This window comes from Nycticebus coucang, chromosome 2 (assembly GCF_027406575.1).
Source record: "Nycticebus coucang isolate mNycCou1 chromosome 2, mNycCou1.pri, whole genome shotgun sequence".
Classification (NCBI taxonomy): domain Eukaryota; kingdom Metazoa; phylum Chordata; class Mammalia; order Primates; family Lorisidae; genus Nycticebus; species Nycticebus coucang.
Window position 1 is genome coordinate 107,230,912 of NC_069781.1, and position 23,813 is coordinate 107,254,724.

Consider the following 23,813-nt stretch of genomic DNA (forward strand, 5'->3'; position numbering starts at 1 on the left):
AGTTCACATAGGGGTGGTTTTGAAATGTGTGGTGAAAAGAAATCTTCTCAGTGAGCAGAGTTTAAGAGGAGGTGTACTTGGTTATTACCTTTGAAGGAGAGACTCATACTGAGTTTAGATTTCTACTGATTCACATCTAATAGTTCAATGCATTGACTGGTAGATAACTGGTAGCTACAGAATCGTAAGACTGGAAAATCGGTGACAAGGATGTGGTGGAGATGATATGCACGGTATTGTAGGAATAGATATAGAATGGTGTTTACAGATGTTTAACACAGGAGATAGGACATTTGAAGGAAGAAAATATATGAGGTTTGTTATTCATTCCTTTTGCTCTCTGTGGTGAACCATGAATTAGCTATTCCAATGTTTGACTTCCTAAGACCACAAATCCTACTGGTTGGCATTTTTGCCAGGTTCTGGTAATACTCCTTTCCCTTACTATATACAGGCTGGCTAACATGCAGGTATTAATGGCTTCTTATTGTCACTGTTCACAGGATGCTCCACCAACTCCATCTACTACAGCCCCATTTATTACTCTCCTCTAGTTTCCCCACAACAACCCTAATCATAAACTTCATATAGGGAGAAAAATTTATCTCTTTTATATCATGTTACTATCCTAGCTTCTGGAATGATGTGTATCGCACAGCAGGTTTTCAGTACATGTTTGTGAATGAACATATGTAGTGACCACTTTTCTGATGAAGTTGTGATTGATTTAATATAGTTCAACCAGCAATTTTGTGTTTTTAAATAATCAGCAAAAGACCTGCAAACTTGTCATATAAATATGGAAACCTAAGATAGTTAACATAGAAATGTGTTGAAATAATCAGAGAATTCATCAAAAAGCAATGTTAAGATATAAAAGCAAACAGCTTTTCTATATACCTCTAATACCTGCAGCACCTGACTCAACCCGCCTTTCAACTCCCATGCTGGGCTCTGAGACAGAATGAAGGTTCCAGGTTGAAAGTTTATAAAATTATAAAGTAAATTTAAAGTTATATCATTTCAATCTTAAATACTTCCGTAGTAATGCCTTTTAAAAAAATCAATTATTTTGTCGGATTAGATTATAATATCAGCACTTTGGGAGGCCAAGGCTGAAGGATCTCATAAGAGCAGGAGTTCGAGATCAGCCTAGGCGAAAGAGCGAGACCCTACCTCAAAAAAAAAAAAAGAAATCAATTTCGCTACATAACTCCATTTTTAAAAATAGTTTACAAAAGTAACGGTTCGCCATTCTATATTGTTTCTCTAATTGTGTCCGAAAGTCTTATGAGAAAAAAAAAAAAAAATGCTGATATGGGCGATGCCTATGGCTCAAAGAAGTAGGGCGCCAGCCCCATATGCCGGAGGTGGTGGGTTCAAACCCAGCCCCGGCCAAAAACTGCAAAAAAAAAAAAAAAAAAAAAAAAAAAGAAAGAAAGAAAGAAATGCTGTTATTGCAATCAGGATCCAGTCGAAGGCCCCCTTTTGCATTTGAGGTTAGCGTTCAAGTTTAACCCTTAACCTCTTGGGGATTTTAGAGATTCTGAGCAGAGGGCTCTTGAAAGCTTCCGCGCCGAACGTTCTCACACGCAGAAACGCCCAGCAGTGGCTTCAGAAGTGAACACAGGGGGTTGTGGGAAATGTAGTCTTGATTTGGTCTGGTTCACCGCACAGCACTCTGGGAAGGAGCTGCTTTCTTTTTCTGCGCCTGTGCAGCCATAGTCCCGCCTCCTCTTTTGGCTTCTCGGCGGCTGGGGAAGTGGTTTGGCAACGTCGGGACGTAATTTCAAAACAGAGGGTGCGCGCCGGGGTGAGAACTCGGGTGGCCAGCTGTGAGGGGTGCGCTTGCGCCCGGGTGGAGTAGCGAGAAGTGCCTGGGATTCCCGCTCAGCAACGTCAGTGAACGCGATAGGGCAGGCCCTCCTTCTGGGGAAGGCCGGCAGGGAGGACCCCCGACCCCGCAGGCTCCAGGGCGCGGTTGGAGCTGAATGCTGGTCAGGAGCAGGTGCTCCATGCGGGCCCTGGTGTGAGAACCGTGAAACCTGCCCACCCGGCGGCGGTCAGGGAAAGCTTGTTTATAAAATTGGCGACGGACGTTCCTGAAAACGCGGGCGGTGGGCCTGAGGCCAGACCACGAGCTCTGGAGCCAGAAAGACCCCGGTAAAGTCTTAAGACTATTGTAAGCAGGGCCTAGGGAAGGAAACTGGGTAGGAGTCTGGTTTCCCAGCTTAAAATGAGGGCATTAACAACGACATGGCGTTGTGTTGAAACTTAGAAAGTCATCACCTGGATAGCCAACAAGCTAAGTGCAGGGCACTAAGCTCTAACAGTTCCTGTTTATATTTAGAAGACACTTTCCAGCACCCCTAAAAGACCCCAGAAGCCCTTTGCTGTGATTCCCCTTCCCTCCATACCTACCCCTTGAATCCTGGAAACTATTGATCTGCTTTCTATTACAATAATTCTGCCTTTTCTCAAACTTCACGTATATGGAATTATAGAGTATATATTCCCTTTTGTCAGGCTTCTTTTCTTTCTGGACGCCTGAAGGAAACCGCATAACCACTCTATGAAGTCGACATAACCATTCAGATCAAAAATAGCTGAGGCTCAAGTTGATGGAGCGATGTACTCGGGTCACAAGCTGGTGGTGAGGGAGCTCAGATTCAAGGGCAGGTGTGCGAACTCGGGCGTGTGTAACACGTGCATCACACCTGTTTAAAACTAGTATTGCAGTCTTCACAGCACTTTAACAGAGTGACATGTTCCCGAATACACAAGGCTGTGGTGGGAAGTGGCTGTAATTGTTGTCTCACCATGTGTCAAATGTGTTCTGGGATTTCTGGTATCCTTTCGATCCCTTGGGTGGGAGAGGTTCCTGGCCCTTTCTGCAGTGTGAGGCTGTCTGTCTTTTAACTCTAATATTATGATACCTTCTAAGAGTCAGATTTTTGCCTGTGGAATGACTTTGTTTCTCAGGTCCAGGTCCTGGCTCCTAGAACAAGGCATACTTGAGGATAGGAAACAGGAGTTTTACCTGGAGGAGAAACTCCTCTGGTCTAGACCTGTCTCCAGAGCTTCAGGACAGAAGCAGAGGAACACAGAAAGGAGGGGATCCTAGATTTGTATGGCCAGCAGCAGTTCCTGATCTTTCTGCCCAGAATGAGCCAGACTTTGTGGTGACACCATCCCCAGAAGCTACTGGATGATGGGGAGGTTTGGCCCAGCTTTGAACTGGGGAGGCCCAGGCGTAGACTGCTCAGGAAAGGCCAGGTCATTGCAAAGCTGTGATGGGAGGTCTCGGAGAAAGGGGTAATCAGGCAAAGGGTGGGAAATCCAAATAGCCCCCCTTTGTTCTCCACTCTTTACAGATACTGCACTACTGTCACGTGTGTTGCTGGGGACTTGGTCCTGACCTCACCGAAACCTGGAGTGATGATACATGAAAGGTTTTCTAAGGTTACCTCTTTCTAACTCTTGAAAGCTTTAAAAGCATTTGATTTGAAAGGCTCAGTGACTTTCCAGGGACACCTGGTTTGTGACAGAGCCAGGAGGAAAACAGTGCATTTCACTCTCACAGGTGAATTACCAAAAGCATCTTACCAAAAGGACCATTTGAGAAATACACCCTAATTAAAGCAAATATTTAAAAATCCTTGTCTTAAAGCATCTCATCTCTTTTGCAAGATTTCCTGTGTATTACCAAGGAATATTGTAGTAGGGTATTGTAGTAGTATTGAAGGGATATTGTAGTCTAAACAATACTACTAAGAAAAATACATAAATGATGCATACTGAGTTTTTCAGCTAAATTAATTGTAATGGAAGAATAGGGCCTTATCCTTTGGTATACTTTAATTCTGCTAATCTGTTTTTATTTCTTTATGTTCGAAGGACATATGCATTATTAAATCAATTGAGAAAGTCTATGTTCACTCATTAAAAAACAGCAGGTTTAATCCCCATAATCATTTCAGAATTACATAGAAACCAGTGGTACATATACATAGTGGTTCTAATGCCTTTTCAAGGCCTATGGGACCCTATTATCACTTAGGGAGACCACTCACCAATAGGGTTCCTGAGATTTTGGGGAAGCGAATCTAGGAGCTTGGGGGCAAGCCAGACCTTGTGACCCTATCCTCTTTCTATCCCCCCAGCTGAGCCTTCATAGTGCTCTGCACTCTCCTGAGAGCTACAGAAAATGAACACATCTCAGGTGAGCTCTTTATTCATTCCCTTCTTTTTATTGTAATGATTTATGAGGTTTGTAAGGGTCCTCCTATTAAATAGGAAATGAAAACAGAAATAGATTGAGTCAGTCTTTAGGGAAAATATCCACAGTTTTACCATGAACTCATGTTTGCTCTCACCTTTTGAGAAAGTAGAGTAAGTAGGTTTCCTCCAGTTACCAGTTTGCCAAGATTTTATGTCATGAAGTGCACTAAATTATATTGAATATCTTTCATTTATCTATTGAAATAAAGCTATAGCTATTTCCTTTATAAACTTTGTGAATAATTTAATGGATTTTCTAATATTAACTTGAATTCCTGTGTAGACCCTAGTTGCTAATAAATGTAAATTTCTACATATTTTCCTAGGGCTTTTTGCTAATATTAAGGATTTTTTTTGTATATTCACAAGTTCGAATAGACTACACTTTCTTTGTTTTCCTATCTAATTATGGTATCATGGTTTTATAGTCTCATAAAAGGAAATGGGTACTTTCAGGCTCCTTCCCCCCCCCTTTTTAATAATTTAGAAAAATGAGTGGAACACAATTATAAAGAGGGTCTTTAACAAATGCAATCAAGGTAACCTAGTTCTTTGTACCCTCAATGAATCCCCAACAATAAAAAAAAAATAATTTAGAAAATGAGAAAATTGTGTTTTATGTAGATTTTTGTGAAACTCGCCTATAAATTTTGACCTTGTGAGGACCTTTTGTGAAAAGATTTTGATTACTGAATAAATTTATTAGTCAATTTATTAATTATCATAAGCCTGTACTGGATCTGTATTTCTCTTAATATAATTTTTTTCCATTACATTTTCATAGAAAGTTGTTTATTTTCATTTACATTTTTAAATGTGTATGAGCTGATAGATGTTAGTCTCTTGGGATTTCAAAGTCTTTATTTCCTTTGTTATATCAATAATTCCTTTTTTGATTGGCTTTTAAATTTTATTTTAGCATAAAACCTGGTGATGAGAAAAGGTCAAAATATATACTAGACATTCAAGAATCTATAGATTCTTGGCCCAATCTGTAACCTGGATTCATAATTTTACGGTCTAAGGGTCTTAGCTTGAATTTAGAGTATACTGGCATCATACTCTAAATATCGGAGTAGGTGAACATACATTTACCATATTTGTGCCCTCCATCTTTGCACATGCATCTGTCAGCACTATTTGGTAAAAAGAATGTACTGTTGCCATTGAATTGCCTTGACACCTCAATTGGACATGAATTAATTGGATGTATATGTGCATCTGATTCTGGATTCTCTTTGCTTCTAATGAGCTATGTTTATCTTTTTGCTAATACCACACTGTATTGATGTGTGTCTCTTAACGGTAAGTCTTAAAATCAGGTCATGGGAGTCTTCCAAATTTGTTCTTTGAGGAATGTAAGTTTGAGCTAATCAAAACTTTATGTAATTCATCACAGCAAGAGTAAAGAAGAAAAATCATACATGATCATATGATTACATGTAGTAAAGGATTTGAGAAAAATTAGTACCAATTAATGATGAATTCTTAACATACTAAGAATAGAAGGGCTCTTTCTTAATTTGATTGATAGTATGTTTAAAAACTTAACATTATAATTTCATATGGAAGACTTTCACCTGAATTTGAAAATAATGTGTTGGAAATTTTAACTAGTGGTGTTGGTTAGAGAAACAAAGGAAAGAGAAAGAAAGAAAAAAGTACAAGGATTGGAAAGGAAGAAATAAAACTTCATTTCTTAGAGGTGACGTGATTGAATATACAAAAAAATCCAGTAGAATTTGCAGATAAACTATTAGAATTAATGTTTGCAATTAGCTGGATACAAGATCAGTATAAAACGATGGAAGTTATATCTATATCCCATCAATGAACAATCATTTGGCATCATTTGTAGAAGTATCCCCAAACTTAAATACAATAGCCCATGCTTCTCCCTTTGGCTGCCTAGAGCTCCTGAAGCATTTCTCCTGAGAGTTAGTCTCATGAAAATTTCTTGCAAATTACGCAGAACAGACACAAAATGAAGCCCTCCTAAGGGTTTTCAGTTATTTACTCTCCCTATGGCACACTGAGTTTTTTGTTTCTAACTGTGGTTCATTGAGGGTGGACATCTCTCTGGGCTCTCGTCAGCACTCAACTCCTTCCATCCTCTCTACGTTTGTATTAGATGGTGGGCAACATTGCTGTGTTTCGCTATCTACTACTATCTTACCCTCTATCTTCCAGAATTTGAGCAGATTTTCCAGCTTTTCCTGGGACATTTCCCTGTATGCTTCCTTTGTCATAGATTTATAGTGGGTTTTGTATTTTACCTAAGTGTGTTTTTGAAGGCAGGGGATATACTTGTGTGTGCTTTGTCTGTTATCTTGAACTAGAGGAGTCATTCATGTTTACAGTTCTCTCTCTTTTTTTTTTTTTTTTTTGAGACAGAGTCTCACTATATTGTCCTCAGTAGAGTGCTGTAGCATCACAGCTCACAGCAATCTCAAACTCTTGGGCTTAAGCAATTCTCTTGCCTCAGCCTCCCAAGTAGCTGGGACTACAGGCACCTGCCACAACACCTGGCTTTTTTTTTGTTGTTGCTGTAGTTGTCATTGTTTGGCAGGCCTAGGCCGGGTTCGAACCCGCCAGCCCTGGTGTATGTGGCCAGAGCCCTAACCGCTGAGCTACAGGTGCCAAGCCTCTTTTCTTAATTTTTCAGTAGTCTGATCTCTCTGATGTCTCTTTTCATCATTTAAAACTTCTTTCTTCGTGTTCACATCCTGTTCTTTTTCTGCCCACTTCTTAAATATTGCTGTTTCCTTGAATGCCTTACATGGTCCTTTTCTCTCCCCAGTCTGTGTCCTTTCTGAGCCAGCTCTTTTTCTCTTATGACTTCAGTTACCATTTGAGGACTAATGTCTCCTATATTCTTATTTTCTTTAGACCTTCCTTCTCTATTCCAAAATCATGTAACCATAAGTGGAGGGGGTAAGTCTTTATGTTCCACAGGTATTTTGAGTGCAAATGAAGAATGTCTGCCTCACTACAACCATCTGGCCAATCTCTTTATTCTTTATTTTTCCAATCTCTGCATATAGTATAGCATTTCTGTGTACAGCTACATAAGAAAACAATGAACAGATTGTGTTTCCTATGATGATTAGCTTTCCATTCTTTATCTCTGCCATTTTGCCTCAATATAGATCATCTCTTAACTTGGGTCTGTTGTCTAGGACTAATGTCTCCTAGATTCTTATTTTCTTTAGACCTTCCTTCTCTATTTCAAAATCATGTAACCATAAGTGGAGGGGGTAAGTCTTTATGTTCCACAGGTATTTTGAGTGCAAATGAAGAACGTCTGCCTCACTACAACCGTCTGGCCAATCTCTTTATTCTTCTTTATTTTTCCAATCTCTGCATATAGTATAGCATTTCTGTGTATAGCTACATAAGAAAACAATGAACAGATTGTGTTTCCCATGATGATTAGCTTTCCATTCTTTTATCGCTGCCATTTTGTATCAATATAGATCGTCTCTTAACTTCGGTCTATCGTTGCTTAAGTCCACTATTCACATAGAGCAGTGATTCCTAACTGGAGGTAATTTTGCCCCCCCAAAGATGTTTTTGATTATCCCAACTGGGGATGCTACTGGCATCTAATGGGTAGAGGACAGGGATACTACCAAACACCCTAAAATGCACAGGACAGTCCTTCACAAAAGTGCCTGCTTTGATCCACAATGTGAGGAGTGCCAAGCCAAAGAAACCCTGTTCTAGATCATTGCTTCCGAAATGTGAATCTGGTTTTGTGGAATACCTCTTGGCTTACACATACCTCTTCAGCAGAGATCTCCAGGTTGGGGTATGGGCTCTACAGAGTACTCATCATAATCCACTGATGTATGAGAAATGTATACAGGAATTCTGTTTATAATAATTGCACCTAAAACAAAGAAGGCACTAAGCTTCTTTAGTATATTGTTACAGTACACATGTATAATTTAAAAATAAATATAAATAAATCAGAGCATGAAAGTGTTTGTGTTAATTAAGTATTCTGAAAGTATAAGATAGCATTAGAACCTTGATAGGCATTCTTATTTGTAGTTTGTTTTAAACTGTCAACAGTAAACATGATGGGTTAGTTTTTTCTGTCCCAAATTTTGAACCCTCAGATTAATCAGAAATGTGCCATTACAGGCATCAGTATCATTCAAGGATGTGACTGTAGAATTTACCTGGGAGGAGTGGCAGCAGATGGGCCCTGTTCAGAGGAACTTGTACAGAGATGTGATGCTGGAGAACTATAGCCATCTTGTCTCCGTGGGTGAGCAGACCTTACCATGTGACACCCTCTACAGTATAATTGTGTTTTTTTCTTTTTTCATGTTAATCACTTTTATTGAGGTGTATTTAACAGAAAATAAAATTCAGCACCTTTCAGTATACAAGTCAGTGAGTTTTGAAAGATGTGTACAGTTGCTTACCACCATCCAGTCATGATTTAGAATATTTCCAGCACCCCCTAAAGACCACAGTAGCTCTTTGCTGTGATTCTCCTTCCCTCCATACCTACCCATTGTATTCTGGAAACTATTGATCTGCTTTCTATTACAATAATTTTGCCTTTTCTCAAACTTCATGTGCATGGAATTATAGAGTATATATTCCCTTTTGTCTGGCTTCTTTAATATAATGCTTTTAAGACTCATGCATGTGTTCGTGTATCAGTAGTTATGTTTTTCCTAAGCCATGCTCCTTTGCATGCATATACCACAATTTGTTGTCCTTTATCAGTTGGTTGACATGGGCTTTTGTCCAGTTTGGGCGTATTATGAATAAAGTTGCTGTGAACATTCACTTACAAGTCTTTGTGTCAACATATTTTCATTTCTCTTGTGTAAATATCTAGGAGTGGGTTTGCTATGTCTTCTGGTAAGTAAGTTGGTGTGTAACTTTTATGAGAAACTACCAAGTGTTTCCAAACTCACTCTATTTTCATGCCCGAAGCATTATCTGTGAGTTCTCATTACTCTTTGATTACTGATACTTGGTAAGTCTTATTATTTTTAACCATTTTGGTTGGTCTCTAGTTATGTCTTATTGGATTTTAATTTATATTTCTCTGGTGTCTAATGATGTTGAACCTTTTCTTATGTGCTTTGTAGCCATTCATAAATCTTCATTAAGTATCTGATCAAATATTTAACCCATTTTTGGTTTGTTTTTTTAGGGAATTTGTCTTATTGTTACATTGATGAAGTTCAGGCCTTTAGTAGATATATGTTTTATAAACCTTTTCTCTCCATCTCTGGCTCTCCTTTTTTAAAATCTTTTTTTTTTTTTAATTTTGAGAAAGGATATCATTTACCCTGGCTAGTGGTGTGGTCACAGCTCACCGCAACCTTCAATTCCTGGGCTCAAGCAATCCTAATGATTCAGCCCCCCATGCAGCTGGGGCTACAGGTTTGTGCCACTGTGCCTAGATAATTAAAAAAAAATTTTTTTTGTAGAGATGGGATCTCAATCTGTTGCCCAGGCTGGTCTCAAACTCCTGGCCTTAAGGAATCCTGCTGCCTTGGCTTCCCAAAATACTGGAATTAAGGCATGAGCCACTGGATCTGGCTGACTTTTGCCCATTTTTAGTTGGAGATTTTTTTTAACCATTGACTTTTAAGAATTTATAAAGTCTAATGTGATTTTTGGTCTTCTGGATATATATCTAGTAGAAGAATTACAGGATTGAATGGCAGGTCTATTTTTAGATCTCTAAGTGTTATCCAAACATCTTTCCTAAAGGAATGTATTAATTTGCATTTCCACCAGCAGTGTAGAAGTGTTCCCTTTTCTCCACATCCACACCAGCATCTCTGGTCTTGGGATTTTGTGATATGGGCTAATCTTACTAGAGTTAGATGATATCTCAAAGTAGTTTTGGTTTGCATTTCTGTGATGATTAAAGATGATGAGCATTAGCCAGGCGTTGTGGCGGGCGCCTGTAGTCCCAGCTGCTTGGGAGGCTGAGGCAAGAGAATTGCGTAAGCCCAAGAGTTAGAGGTTGCTGTGAGCCGTGTGACGCCACGGCACTCTACCCAAGGGTGGTACAGTGAGACTCTGTCTCTACAAAAAAAAAAAAAAGATGATGAGCATTTTTTCATATGTCTGTGGGCCGTGCACCTGTGTACCAGAATGTTTATTGCAGCTCAATTCATAATTGCTAAGTCATGGAAAAAGCCCAAGTGCCCATCGATCCACGAATGGATTAATAAATTGTGGTATATGTGCACCATGGAATATTATGCAGCCTTAAAGAAAGACGGAGACTTTACTTCTTTCATGTTTACATGGATGAGCTGGAACATATTCTTCTTAGTAAAGTATCTCAAGAATGGAAGAAAAAGTATTCAATGTACTCAGCCCTACTATGAAACTAATTTATGGCTTTCACATAAAAGCTATAACCCAGTTATAACCTAAGAATATGGGGAAGGGGGAGAGGGAGGGGAGGGAGGATGGGCAGAGGGAGGGTGATTGGTGGGATTACACCTGCGGTGCATCTTACAAGAGTACATGTGAAACTTAGTAAATGTAGAATATAAATGTCTTAATAACTAAGAAAATGCCAGGAAGTCTATGTTAACCAGTGTGATGAAATTGTGTCAAACGGTCTATAAAACCAGTGTATGGTGCCCCATGATCGCATTAATGTACACAGCTATGATTTAATAATAATTTAAAAAAATGAATTTATAAAGTCTAGATATTAGTTCTTTGTCAAATATGTGGATTGCATACTTTTATACCAGTCTTGTCTTTTCATCTTCTTTATAGGGTCTTTTATAGACAGTATTTTTTATTTTGATGAAGTCCAATTTATTGATTTTTAAACAATTTTGTCATATCTAAAAACACCTTGCCAAGTTATCACCCAAATATTTTCCCCATTTTAAAAAAATTATGTCATTTTGTATTTTCTATTTAAATTACAGTGCATTTTGAGTTAATTTTTGCAAAGGACATGAAGTTTGAGATTTTTGTTTGTTTTGGCCTATGGATATCCATTTGCTCCATCCAGCACTATTATCCTTCACTGAATTGCATTTTTACCTTTGTTAAAAATCAGTCGGCTATACTTGCATGGGTCTATTTCTATGTTCTCTACATCAGGTAGAGTGATATTTCCTACATTATATATTTTTTCAGTCTTTTTTAGCTATTCCAGTTACTTTGCTTTTGCATATAAATATTTGAATAATGCCATTGTGTTAAAAAAAATCTTGTTCTACTCAGCACCTGTAGCTCAGTGGCTAGGGCACCGGCCACATACACCAGGGCTGGTGGGTTCAAACCTGGCCCCGGCCTACCAACAACAATGACAACTACAACCAAAAAATAGCCAGGCATTGTGGCAGATGCCTGTAGTCCCAGCTACTTGGGAGGCTGAGGCAAGAAAATCACTTAAGCCCAAGAGTTTGAGGTTGCTGTGAGCTGTCACACAACAGCACTCTACTGAGGGTAACATAGTGAGACTCTGTCTCAAAAAAGAAAAAAATCTTATTGGGTGTTTGATAGGAATTAAATTAAACCTATTTAGCAGTTTTATGACAGTTAACATCTTCACTCTGTTGAGTCTTAATAATCCATAAACATAATGTATCTTTCTGTTTACTTATATCTTGATTTCTTTTTTCAGTGTTTTGTAGTTTTCAATATAAACATCTTGAACATGCTTTGTTAGGTTTATACACAGTATTTCATTTGATTGATTGTTAATGGCATTGTGTTTTTAATTTTCTTTCTTTTTTTTTTTTTTTTGTAGAGACAGAGTCTCACTTTATGGTCCTCGGTAGAGTGCTGTGGCCTCACACAGCTCACAGCAACCTCCAACTCCTGGGCTTAAGCGATTCTCTTGCCTCAGCCTCCCAAGTAGCTGGGACTACAGGTGCCCGGCTATTTTTTGGTTGCAGTTTGGCCGGGGCCGGGTTTGAACCCGCCACCCTTGGTCTATGGGGCCGGCGCCTTACCGACTGAGCCACAGGCGCCGCCCCTCTTTTTTTTTTTTTTTTGAGACAGAGTCTCACTGTGTCACCCTTGGTAGAGTGCTATGGCATCACAGCTCACAGCAACTTCAAACTCTTGGGCTTAAGCGATTCTCTTGCCTCAGCCTCCCCAGTATTTGGGACTACAGGAGCCCACCACAATGCCCGGCTATTTTTTTATTGCAATTGTTATTGTTGTTTAGCTGGCCCAGGCTAGGCTCGAACCCGCCAGCCTTGGTGTATATGGCTGGCGCCCTACTCATTGAGCTACGAGCACTGAGCCTGTGTTTTTCATTTGTTCCCATACATGTTTCTAGTTTATAGGTATAAGATTGATTTTTGTATGTTGCTCTTTTATACTGAGATCTTGCTGTACTTTCCTGAACTCTCTTAGTAGTTCCAGGAGGATTTTTGTAAATTTCTTAGAATTTTTATATAGGCCAACATGTTATCTATGAGAAATGTCAGCTTTATATCTTTCTTTCTGATATATATACCTTTTATTTTCTTTTAATGTGAAGTCATAGACTATTGACTTCAGATTTTCCCCTTTTCTAATATAAGCATTTAGGAGTGCTTTGGCTGCATCATACAAATTATGTATTAGATCACTAGAACAAATCTTATATATTTTCTAATGGTTCTCTGAACCCTGATTTGTACAGTATGTGACAAGAAATGCAGTTATAACTCAACAATGGTTTACCTTATATCCACCATTTGGTAGATACCTGTGCAGTTTTTAACTTATTTAATACCACACTTTTAATTTTTATAGGGTGATTTGAACAGTTTCCTAGTTCAGGGAAAGTTTTCTAGAAAATACTTGTGATAATTTGTTGAAGCTGGGTGAAGGATATATCAAGGTAGGAGCTCACTAAACTATTCTTTTTGCTTTTAAAATGAAAATTCTCAAACTCAAAAAGATTCACTGATACATGAGAAAAGCTTTAAGGAAAGTCTAGGAGTAAGTTAAATAAGGAAATATAAATATTCTATGCCAAGAAAAGAACAAATATGAAGAGCCCCAGTAGAAGAGAAAATAGTGAGCACAGGGTCCTAAAAAAGAATTCAGTACATTTGGAACAGAGAGAGCAAGCAGGAACATGGTACAAGATGTGACAGAGGACCGAGAGAATCTATATTATTGAGGTCATATTTTCAAGTTTTCAAACAATGAATATCCATTGAGGTTTGAAGTAAAACTATACAATCATCTATCTTTAATAAATGTAATTTTTCACACTAAAACAATTTACAGATGTGTTGTATTTTACCCAAAAATGTGCTAGGAATGCCTGCACATTGCAAAATGACATATGCACAAGGGCTATTCCTTGCAGCATTATTTGTAATAGCAGTAGATTGTTAACAACCCAAATGTTCATCATTGACTAGTTGACTAAACTTGGGTTAAATCTAAACACAGATGAAGACTATTCAGCCATAGTAGGGATGACAGCTTATACACAGATAAGGGGTGATAGTCAAAATATATTATGTCGAAAAAAGAGGAAGCAGAAAGATGTGCATAGAAAGCTATCTTTTGAGTAAGAAAGGAAGAAAGACAGGAATATAATTGTTTGTGTTTGCAAAAATAAAATGCTAGAATAAAAATCAAAAGAAGAAAAATAATATTTCAGGAAAACCCCAGTACAGTGTAGAAAAACCACAACCTCCCCACCCCCAAACTGAGATAGAGCTGAGAGATCAAAGAATGACTCAGAGAAGTCCAGTTTGGTAAGTTAGATGAGTTTATTAGAGGTTACTTACACAAGGCATTCACTCCTTGCACAGGCATTCCCTGGACATTTAGTTCTCTAGACACTCAAACTCCTGGGCAGTGTAGGAGTTCTTTAGAGAATAAAGCTATGCCACATTGCCTACTGGTGGTGTTGACCTTTTATCTCTTCCCAGTGAGTGATGCAGAGCTCTTACATTGTAACATCACATATTCACACTGAAGCAAATCCAGCATGTGCAGTACAAATCATTAGGAAGTCTTCATACAACTCATGTTGTTATAATTCACCACTAGGTGGAGATTTTTAGTATTTTAGTTAGCTACAGAATGTTATAGATTAGCTAAAGCAGTTCTAAAGAAAGCAGTCAGGGCTGGTTTACATCATTTGTCTCTGTCCCAAGAAAGTGACAACTATCTTTTGACATTTGTTTAATTTATTTTGTAACCATTTGTTGAGCACTTCAAGGTAACACAACACAGTGTTCCTCTTTGTGTGGTAGTAAACTTCTTTGTTTCCCTCAAATGAAATAGGAGGGTAATGAGGAACGGGGACAGGAATGGAAATGAGACTTTAAGTATACCTTTTTATACAGTTTGGGTTTTTGAACATTGTACATATTTTGCATATTGAAAAATCACACTAAACTATTTACAAAACACATAAAAGAAGACTTTATATGTGTATTGTAAACAGTGGAGAGAAGGAAACAAACTGGCTGGGGACCTCAGAACCCAAGAGATGACATCTTGTTTCCTCAGCTTTATTTGTGCCTAACATATTTAGACCTGTGTGCTGGAGAAAACCAGCAACCCAGAAACAGAAATGGTACACATTTAAAAATGCCAATAAAGCCTACTTCCTTTAAGGAACAGGAAAGGGAGAGAACAACAAAATTTTAGACATCTGCCCTACTGTAGCTAAACATCATGGAAAAAACTATAGCCATCTCCCATCAACAAAGGCTGACTTCCACCCTTGTCCTATAATATCAAAGTAATTTACCTCTCCAAGTCACTCCAATGGTGTGATTTCAGATGAGGACTCATTGTGAGCCAGGACTTTCACTATGAACTGACAGTAAAAAGTTGCCCATATCCCTACACCATAATGTCTGGCAGCAGAGGCTTAGTGGAGAATTTGGATTCCTAACCACACGTGGCATTAAGAAACAGTGTCTCCCTCAGCTGCCATGCTATCAAAGGGAGCCTGCTATAAAGGCGACCCATAATACGTACAATATCTTGTATACAATTGAAAATAGTGACCATAATAGTGCATTAGGTCATTATAACATATGAGCAAGTGAAATTAACAATAGCAGTACCACAAAGAATGACAAGGGCCATGAGTAATGTTCTCTGACAGGATATCTACAATACACGTATGTGAGGTAGTATGGTATAGTTACAGTGTTAAGATAAAGTGAATGATTACTTATAAATGTATATTGTAAATGCTAGGGCAACCACTAAAAAGATTTTAGAAGTATTATATGGCCAGAATTAAAATGTTCCAATTCCCACGTCATGATCACTGAGATGGCAGAGTTTGAATGTTACACTTGGTGCTTGCACTTCCCCTCAGCAATAAGATTCAGGCTAAGCATTTGGCAGGCACTGCCTCTAAAGAGAATAATCACCATACTATGGCAGGGATTTTGTGCACAGTAGTTCAGAGGCCATTAGGCAGACTACAGACTGACAAAAGATGTGGAGTCTCTCATTTGTACAGATTGGATTTGTCACAGATTTACCAAGTCAAGAACTCCAGATAATTCCAGATATATAATGTCCTTTTATCTTTGGTAATCTTCCATGTTCTGAAGTCTACTTTGTCTGTCTTCACCTGCAGATCATGAAAAGTATGGTGGGGATCCACAGAACACTCATAACTGCATATTGTTACTAGAAGAGTAGAAAAAGATGTCCATACTGGGAAAAGGATACAATAAAGATGCTTGGATTAGAAAAAGCACATACCCCTTAAGTTCATAAGAACATCCCCTTCGGTGAATGCAAAACTGAAAGTGGTCAAACATTGGATAAGCATCAAGCCCCTGAAGCTGCCATAAGGATTTCCAACAGAGGCAGACATGTCTAACACATGGCTCAAGAGCACTAGAGAATTAGTAATATAGTGGCACCTGAAACCTAAGGAGCAGGAAAATTAAGTCCTGATGCCAGAATAGCTTCAGATTAAAAAATGCAAATTGTTTAAAAATGATGAAGATGTTTTCATTAAGAGATTTTAAATACCAAAAAAAAAGTGTTATATAAACGATACCCAAGAGATAAACTGGATTTATATAAAATGCTCTGTAAAAGTAGAGAAGGCAAAAAAGAGAGAAATGGGTGGTTAAAAAAAAAGTCAAGTATGTTTCAGACAAGACTTCAGAACGTGGAAGGTTGTCAATGATAAAGGGACATTACATATTAACGGGTCAGTTCTCCAACAAGACATAACAGTCCTAAACATTTGTGCACCTAACAACAGAGCTTCGAATTATGAGTTAAAAGACTGATAGATCAAAAAGAGAAATAGACAAATCCACTGTTAAGTTTTAGAGACTTAAAATACTGTTCTGTCAGTATTAATAAATGAAGTAAGCAGAAAATTATTAAGGATATAGATGAGCTGAGTAGCACGGTCAACAAATTTGGTTCTACTGGCATTTATAGACCGCAATAATAGGAAAATACACATTCTTCTCAAGTGCGTGAACATCATGAAAAGAGAACACACTGTAGGTCATAAAGCACCCTTTAACAAAAGTATCAGATCATGCCAGAATTAGACAAATCAGATACAGAAAGATAGCTGGAGCATTTCTGTGTATTCAGAAATGAATTTTTTGAAATTCAAGAAATTTGTGAAATTCAGCCAAAGCAGTATTCCATTGTTAATTTAAGCATTAAGTACACGTAAAAGAGAAAAGATCTAAAGTATATAACCCAAGCTTACACCTTAGGAAACTATAAAAAGAAAAGAAAATTAAACCTAAAGCAGAAAAGGGAATAACAGAAATTATAGCAGAAATCGGTGGTATTGAAAATAGGAAAACCAGACTAGTTCTCAGAAAAAAAAATCAACCTGACGGGCTAACAAAAAGAAGGAAGATACAAGTTACCAGTATCAAATATGAAATAGGGATCATCATTACTGATACCATAGACACTAAAAGTATCATAAATGAATACTTAAATAAGTATATGCCTATAAATTTAATAATTTTAATGAAATAGACCAATTTCTTGAAACACAAACTTCTAAATGTGCTCATTATGAAATAATCTAAATAATCCCCTATTTCTTTTTAAAAGTGAACTAAGAGTGTAAAACCTTCTAAAAAAGAAAACACTAGGCCCAGATGCTTTCAACACTGGATTCTGCCAAATATTTAAGAGGTAATACCAAGTCTACACAAACTAATCCCAGAAAAGTGAAGAGGAGAAAACATTTCTCAACCATTTTATGCCAGTATTACTATAGGAAAATGAGAAAATATGAGCAAACAAAACTACACACTAATATTTCTCATTAACATAGATGCAAAAGTCTTTTACAAATGTTATGAAGCTGAATTCTGTAATATATAACAAGGATAATATACCCAAATAAGTTTTGTTTTACAAATGCAGTCTGGTTCAGCATTCAAAAATCAATCCACATAAGTCATCACACTAACAGACAATAAGAAAAACCTTATGGTCATATTGATGGAAGAATAAAAACATTTAAATATACAATCCATTCATTAAAAAAATTTTTTTTCAAAAAATTGGGACTAGAAGGTCATGATCTCATTAAGGATATATAGGAAAAACCTAAAGCGAATCATCATACTTATAGGAAGGAGATAGAACACTTTCACTTAGGGAATAAAGGCAGGATTTTATTTCCCAGGAAGTATTTATTAACAACCTTATTCTAAAATAAATTTTTATAGAAAATCAAGGAACTACAACAGCCAAAAAATAAATCTGAAAAAGAACAACATTGAAGGACTCACATTTTCAACTTTCAACACTTAACAGTATATGTTGTAGTTAAGATAGTATGTATTAGTGAAGGATATTCAGTGGAATACATAGATTCACACAAATATAACAAGCAAATTTTGACAAAAGCACAAAGGCAATTCAAAGGAGAAATGAAAGACTTTCATCCATTGTGCTGGAACAATTAAATATCAGTATGCAAAAAAAGGGAGGTGAAACGAACTCAGGCCTTACATCTTGTACAAAAATTCACTCAAAATGAATCAGATTTTAATGTAAAAATGCAAAACAAAAACTGAGAAGGAAACAGAAAATCTGTAAACTGGACTTGGTGGTCATTTGTTGTATATAAAACTGGAAGAACAATCCATGAAAGGAAAAATTGATATGTTAGACTTCTTTAACACATTGCTGACTGGTCACAAGTTACCCAATAATGTGGGTAATTTCTGTGTAAAATTATTGGTCAACAATGTGTTAACATAGCAGCTGTTTCCTGATTCATTTTTTCCAGTCTCAATTCCCTGTTGTCCCAAATTCAGCCAATTTTTTTCTTTCTCCCCTCCTCTTAGCTGCTTATAATCTAGAATCACTTAGCACCTCTAAAATCTTAACATTGTTGACCAGCAATTTTATGCACAAACTATCCTTGTTAATGGATAACTTGTGACTAGTCAGCAATGTGTTAAAATTAAAAACTCCCCTGCAAAGACACTGTTAAAAGAATGAAAACACAAGACATACTCTTGGAGAAAATAAATTTAAAATCAAATATCTGATACTGACCTTGTATTCAGAATATACAAAGAACTCTTAAAATTCAGGAATAATAATGATGTCAGCAAACACTGAACTAGAAAATTCCAAGTTTTCTTTTCCCCCTAGAATTGTCTAAAAAACAACCAACTAACTAAATGAACTTTGTAGGACCATTGGAAAACAAAGCTTACAGCAACCAAGAAAACAGGAAAAAGCCATCTTCAAAATGGTAGAAAAGTCTTGTGTTTTAACTTGCCCTTGACCTAGCTCTTCCCCAATATAATGGTGGTCTTGGCTGTAAGCAGGTGGCAGCCCAGTTCCCAGGTCTTCCTCCAAACCAAAGAGAGCAGAGCACATCTTATTTATAAATTATTGTGTGCATCTATTCTGACCTGTCTGGGATATACCTGAAGGACTCTTAAGCACTCATATGTTTTACAGAGTGTAGGCAAGAAAAGTGGTGTGCTCTGCTCATAAAAGCTGCAAAGTTCACTAAAAGTTCACAGGTACCTAGAGCAAGAGAATGTAAGTGGAGGTCTACAATAGAAAACAATAGGATATTAAAAATCATGTATGTGTATGGGGAAATATAGAAATCCATGCACATATCCAGGAAAGATGCATGCTCCAAGAAGGCTATAAGCTTTCACCTCACGTTGACTCCTAGATTCAGTGCAACCCTAGATAAGTGGCAAAAGAATTCCCCAGACCAGAGCGTGTTTGCAAAGATTGGAGACATAGTTGTGTTTGGGGGGGATGGGTTTTTTTCATTAGTTTGGGGGATTTTGTGTGTTTGTTTTAGCTCCTAGCATTGAAGGTAATCTGTGTCAAAGTATTAGCTGATTATGAGCTAAAACAATAGAAACTTTGGTGATCATGTGAAGATGACAAAAATTGTCTTTGCAAAAATTAATTTGGAAAAGTCTTAAATAGACAACATCCTTCAATACTCAATAAATAAAAACAACAAAACTGGGTGATTAGGGAGAAACTGATTTCCATTGTTCCCACATTACAATAATCAAACACCTACTTTTTAATAAAAACTCATAAGGCATATAGTACAAATAGGAAAATATAGTTCATTCAAAGGAAGAAACTAAATTGATAGAAACTGTTCCTGAGGAAGCCCATAAATTGAACTTACTGAACAAAGACTTTGACATAGTTGTCTTTAAAATGATCAAAGAGCTAAAAGAAAACATGGAAAAAGAACTAAAGTATATTAGGAAAACAGTATGTGGATAAAATTAACAGCAAAAGAGAGGGGCGGAGGCAAGATGGCCGACTGGAGCCAGGTTTCCACAAAGGCTCCCATCCAGAAGGAGAGTTAAAAGACAGAAGGTTAGCAAGTAAGCTGATGGTTTGGAGCTGAGCCAAGAGAGAAGGTTGAAGAACACACATCAACCCTGCTGAGGCGAGCTGTGACCCCAAGGAAACAAACAATTGTTAAAAAATCCATCACCACGCAGACAGGAGTCCCCTCCCCCATGAGAACAGCTCACAGTATACTTTATACAAACCAGTGAACGGAGTTCAGATCTCCTCCTATTTTATCCCATGGGACAGAACCTCTAAAAACTGGAACTCCTTCCCCAGAGAGGACCTACTAGCATGCCATGGCACTCACACACCAGGCACAAAATATATATATTCTCTAACTGCAATCCTGAACTCCCAGTACTCCCCTCCACTCTCACTCCATGGTCTGGAAGCCTATCCCCCATGGAGTTCAGATTCCTGGGCATTTTCTCGAGAGGTGTGGACAAGGCATGGGCTGTCCAACTACCAGGCTTATCAATATTCTCAACTAATGTGAATGGCTTAAATTATCCTCTAAAGAGGCACAGTTTGGCTGACTGGATACAAAAACTTAAGCCAGATATCTGATGCATACAAGAATCTCATCTTACCTTAAAAGATAAATATAGACTCGAGTGAAGGGATGGTCATCTATATTTCGGGGAAATGGAAATCAGAAAAAAGCAGAGGTTGCAATTTTATTTGCAGATACAATAGGCTGTAAACCAAGAAAAGTAAGGAAAGATAAGGATGGTCACTTCACATTTGTTAAGGGTAACACTCAACATACTGAGATTTCAATTATTAACATTTATGCAACCAACCAGAATGCACCTCAATTTATAAGAGATACTCTAACACAGGTATCCTCAAACTTTTTAAACAAGGGGCCAATTCACTTTCCCTCTAACTGTTGGAGGGCTGGACTATAGTTTAAAAAAAAAAAAACAACAAATTCCTAAGCACACTGCACTTATCTTATTTTGAAGTAAAAAACAAAACAGGAACAAATACAATTCACATGGCTTCATGTGGCCCGTGGGCCACAGTTTGAGGACACCTGCTTTAACAGACATGAGCAACTTGATTTCTTCCAGCACCATAATAGTCGGAGATTTTAACACTCCTTTGGCAATGTTGGATAGATCCTCCAATAAGAAACTCAGCAAAGATAGGGCGGAGCAAGATGGCAGCCGAGTAACAGCTTCCTTGCATCTGGGCACCGTGAGTCTGGGGAGATAGGACTCCAGGCATCTCTGGCTGGTGGGAACTGCCTATCACCACTCCTATGAGGATACAGGGAGTCAGCGAGAGACTTCTGGACCCCAAGAGGAGGACTAAAACAGTGGAAAACCGGCAAGTGGTCGCGTGTGTTCAACCCGTCTAAACCCGCCCACAACTGTAAGTTCAGTAGCAGCGAGACTGCAAACCAGAAAGGCCTTACCTGTGAACTCTTTTGATGTCCTTGGACTTGGCACTGAGTTGAACTGCCTTGGGGAAGGCCTGAGTGGGAGTGCGGAGAACTTTGGCCGTTGTCTAGGGCCCCAGTCTGAGCCGCTGAGCCAGACGGAGCTAATAGTGTTTGGCGGTGGGTCACACGGATCCATTGTCAGCGATCTGCCCCGGCAAGCTCCGCCCTCAGGGTCACAGAGCTAGAAACGGGTGGGAGCTGGTAACCCAGCAACCAAGTAGCCTAAGGGTGGGGTCTGAGCCGCCTTGCAGCCCTAACCCTCAGGGGCAGAGTGAGACCAGTTTTGGCACACTGAGTAAGTGGATAGCCACTTCAGCAGCGATTCCAGCGAGAAAGCTGGGAAAGCTTCTGCTCAGCAAGTTTACAAGTTCAAAGTGCCTTTTAAGTGGGCTGAAGAGAGATTTAGGGTGTCTACCTGCTGGGGTTTGAGAAATCGGCAGCCTCCAGTCGTATCGGAACTGTGACTAACATCCCATACCCCAAAAGACCACGTGTTGCCCAGACAATATTCATCAACATATACAAACTGCTTTGTTTTTGGTTGTGTATTTTTTTTTCTTTTTTTTTTTTGTTTGGTTGGGTTTTTTTGTTTGTTTATTTTGACGTTGTTGATGTTCTTTTGTTTCTTAATTTCAATCTTTTCCATACAGATCCCTTTTTCTTTCTCAATTTTTCTAGTTTAATTATAATTTCCCATTGCTGCCTTTTTTAATAACTACAACTTCATTTTTGCTAGTGTTTCTACCGCTATCACTTGGTTTTTCACCCAATTTTATCGCCATAAAGTTTTCTGTTTGCTTGTTTTGGTTTGAGTTATAGCATTTTTGTCTTTCCTCTCTACTTGGTGGAGGTGGGGTACTGTGTCTGACCAGGTTAGCAAAGAGCTGCTGACCTCAAGGGAACCACCCAACTGGGCACCCAACCCCCAGAAGGTGGGGTTATTTAAGGTTGTGTCAAAGTACCCTACTGTACACCTATATTGCCCTGTCTCCCTCTTTCTGTGCCTCTCTTCTTTTTGTCAATATTCCTTATCCCTACCCCCTCTCCTTTCTCTATCTTTCTTTTTTTTCTTATCACTCGGTCCTCCTTTCTTTCATCCCTTTTTTGCTCTTCAACCTTCTCACCTTTCTGGTCCTGTAACCCTTAGTCCACAGGCACAAGAACTTAAAGAGCAAGAGGAAGTGAAAGGAAAATTAGGGCAAGGAAACAGATAAAAGAAATCACTCATGAGGAAGAATCAGCAGAAAACTCCAGGCAACATGAAGAACCAGTCCAGAACAACCCCGCCAAGGGACCATGAGGTAGCTACTGCAGAGGATTCCACCTATACAGAAATGTTAGGAATGACAGAAAGGGAATTTAGAATACACATGTTGAAAACAATGAAAGAAATGATGGAAACAATGAAGGAAACTGCTAATAAAGTGGAAAATAACCAAAAGGAAATCCAAAAACAGAATCAAATCAGAGATGAACGATATGAAGAATATAAAAAGGATATAGCAGAGCTGAAGGAAATGAAACAGTCAATCAGGGAACTTAAAGATGCAATGGAAAGTATCAGCAACAGGTTAGACCATGCAGAAGAAAGAATTTCAGAGGTAGAAGACAAAGTTTTTGAGATAACCCAGATAGTAAAAGAGGCAGAAAAGAAGAGAGAGAAAGCAGAACGTTCACTGTCAGAATTATGGGACTTTATGAAACGTTCCAACATACGAGTTATAGGAATTCCAGAAGGGGAAGAAGAATGCCCCAGAGGAATGGAAGCCATACTAGAGAATATTATAAAAGAAAATTTCCCAAACATCACCAAAGATACTGACACACTGCTTTCAGAGGGATATCGGACCCCAGGTCGCCTCAACTCTAACCGAGCTTCTCCAAGACACATTGTGATGAACGTGTCCAAAGTCAAGACAAAAGAAAAGATTCTGCAAGCTGCCAGGAGTAAGCGCCAGTTGACCTACAGGGGCAAATCCATCAGAGTGACCTCAGACTTCTCTAATGAAACTTTCCAAGCAAGAAGACAATGGTCATCTACCTTTAATCTACTTAAACAGAACAATTTTCAGCCCAGAATTCTGTACCCTGCTAAGCTAAGCTTCAAAATTGATGGAGAAATCAAATCATTTACGGATATACAAACATTGAGGAAATTCACCACAACAAGACCAGCTCTACAGGGAATACTTCAACCTGTTCTGCACACTGACCACCACAATGCATCAGCAGCAAAGTAAGAACTCAGAAATCAAAGGACAGAACCTAA

General features: G+C 38.3%; 1 protein-coding gene and 1 pseudogene across 6 annotated transcripts in view; both read left to right on the forward strand.

Moving 5' to 3' along the window:
- Window positions 1-1,720: 1,720 nt before the first annotated feature.
- The window catches only part of ZNF782 (zinc finger protein 782), a 40,224-nt gene continuing 18,131 nt past the window's right edge, over window positions 1,721-23,813 (forward strand). The window contains exons 1-4 of one of the 6 annotated variants that reach the window (XM_053578244.1): window positions 1,721-1,801; window positions 3,375-3,462; window positions 4,164-4,222; window positions 8,431-8,557. In XM_053578244.1, coding sequence (XP_053434219.1) covers window positions 4,208-4,222; window positions 8,431-8,557 — 142 coding nt within the window. In that variant the 5' untranslated portion in view covers window positions 1,721-1,801; window positions 3,375-3,462; window positions 4,164-4,207. Of the gene's footprint in view, window positions 2,164-3,374; window positions 3,463-4,163; window positions 4,223-8,430; window positions 8,558-23,813 lie in introns of all 6 variants that reach the window. The other 5 variants (XM_053578261.1, XM_053578227.1, XM_053578218.1 and 2 more) reach the window with 5 other exon arrangements.
- On the forward strand, window positions 15,328-17,871 carry LOC128576261 (39S ribosomal protein L30, mitochondrial-like; annotated as a pseudogene).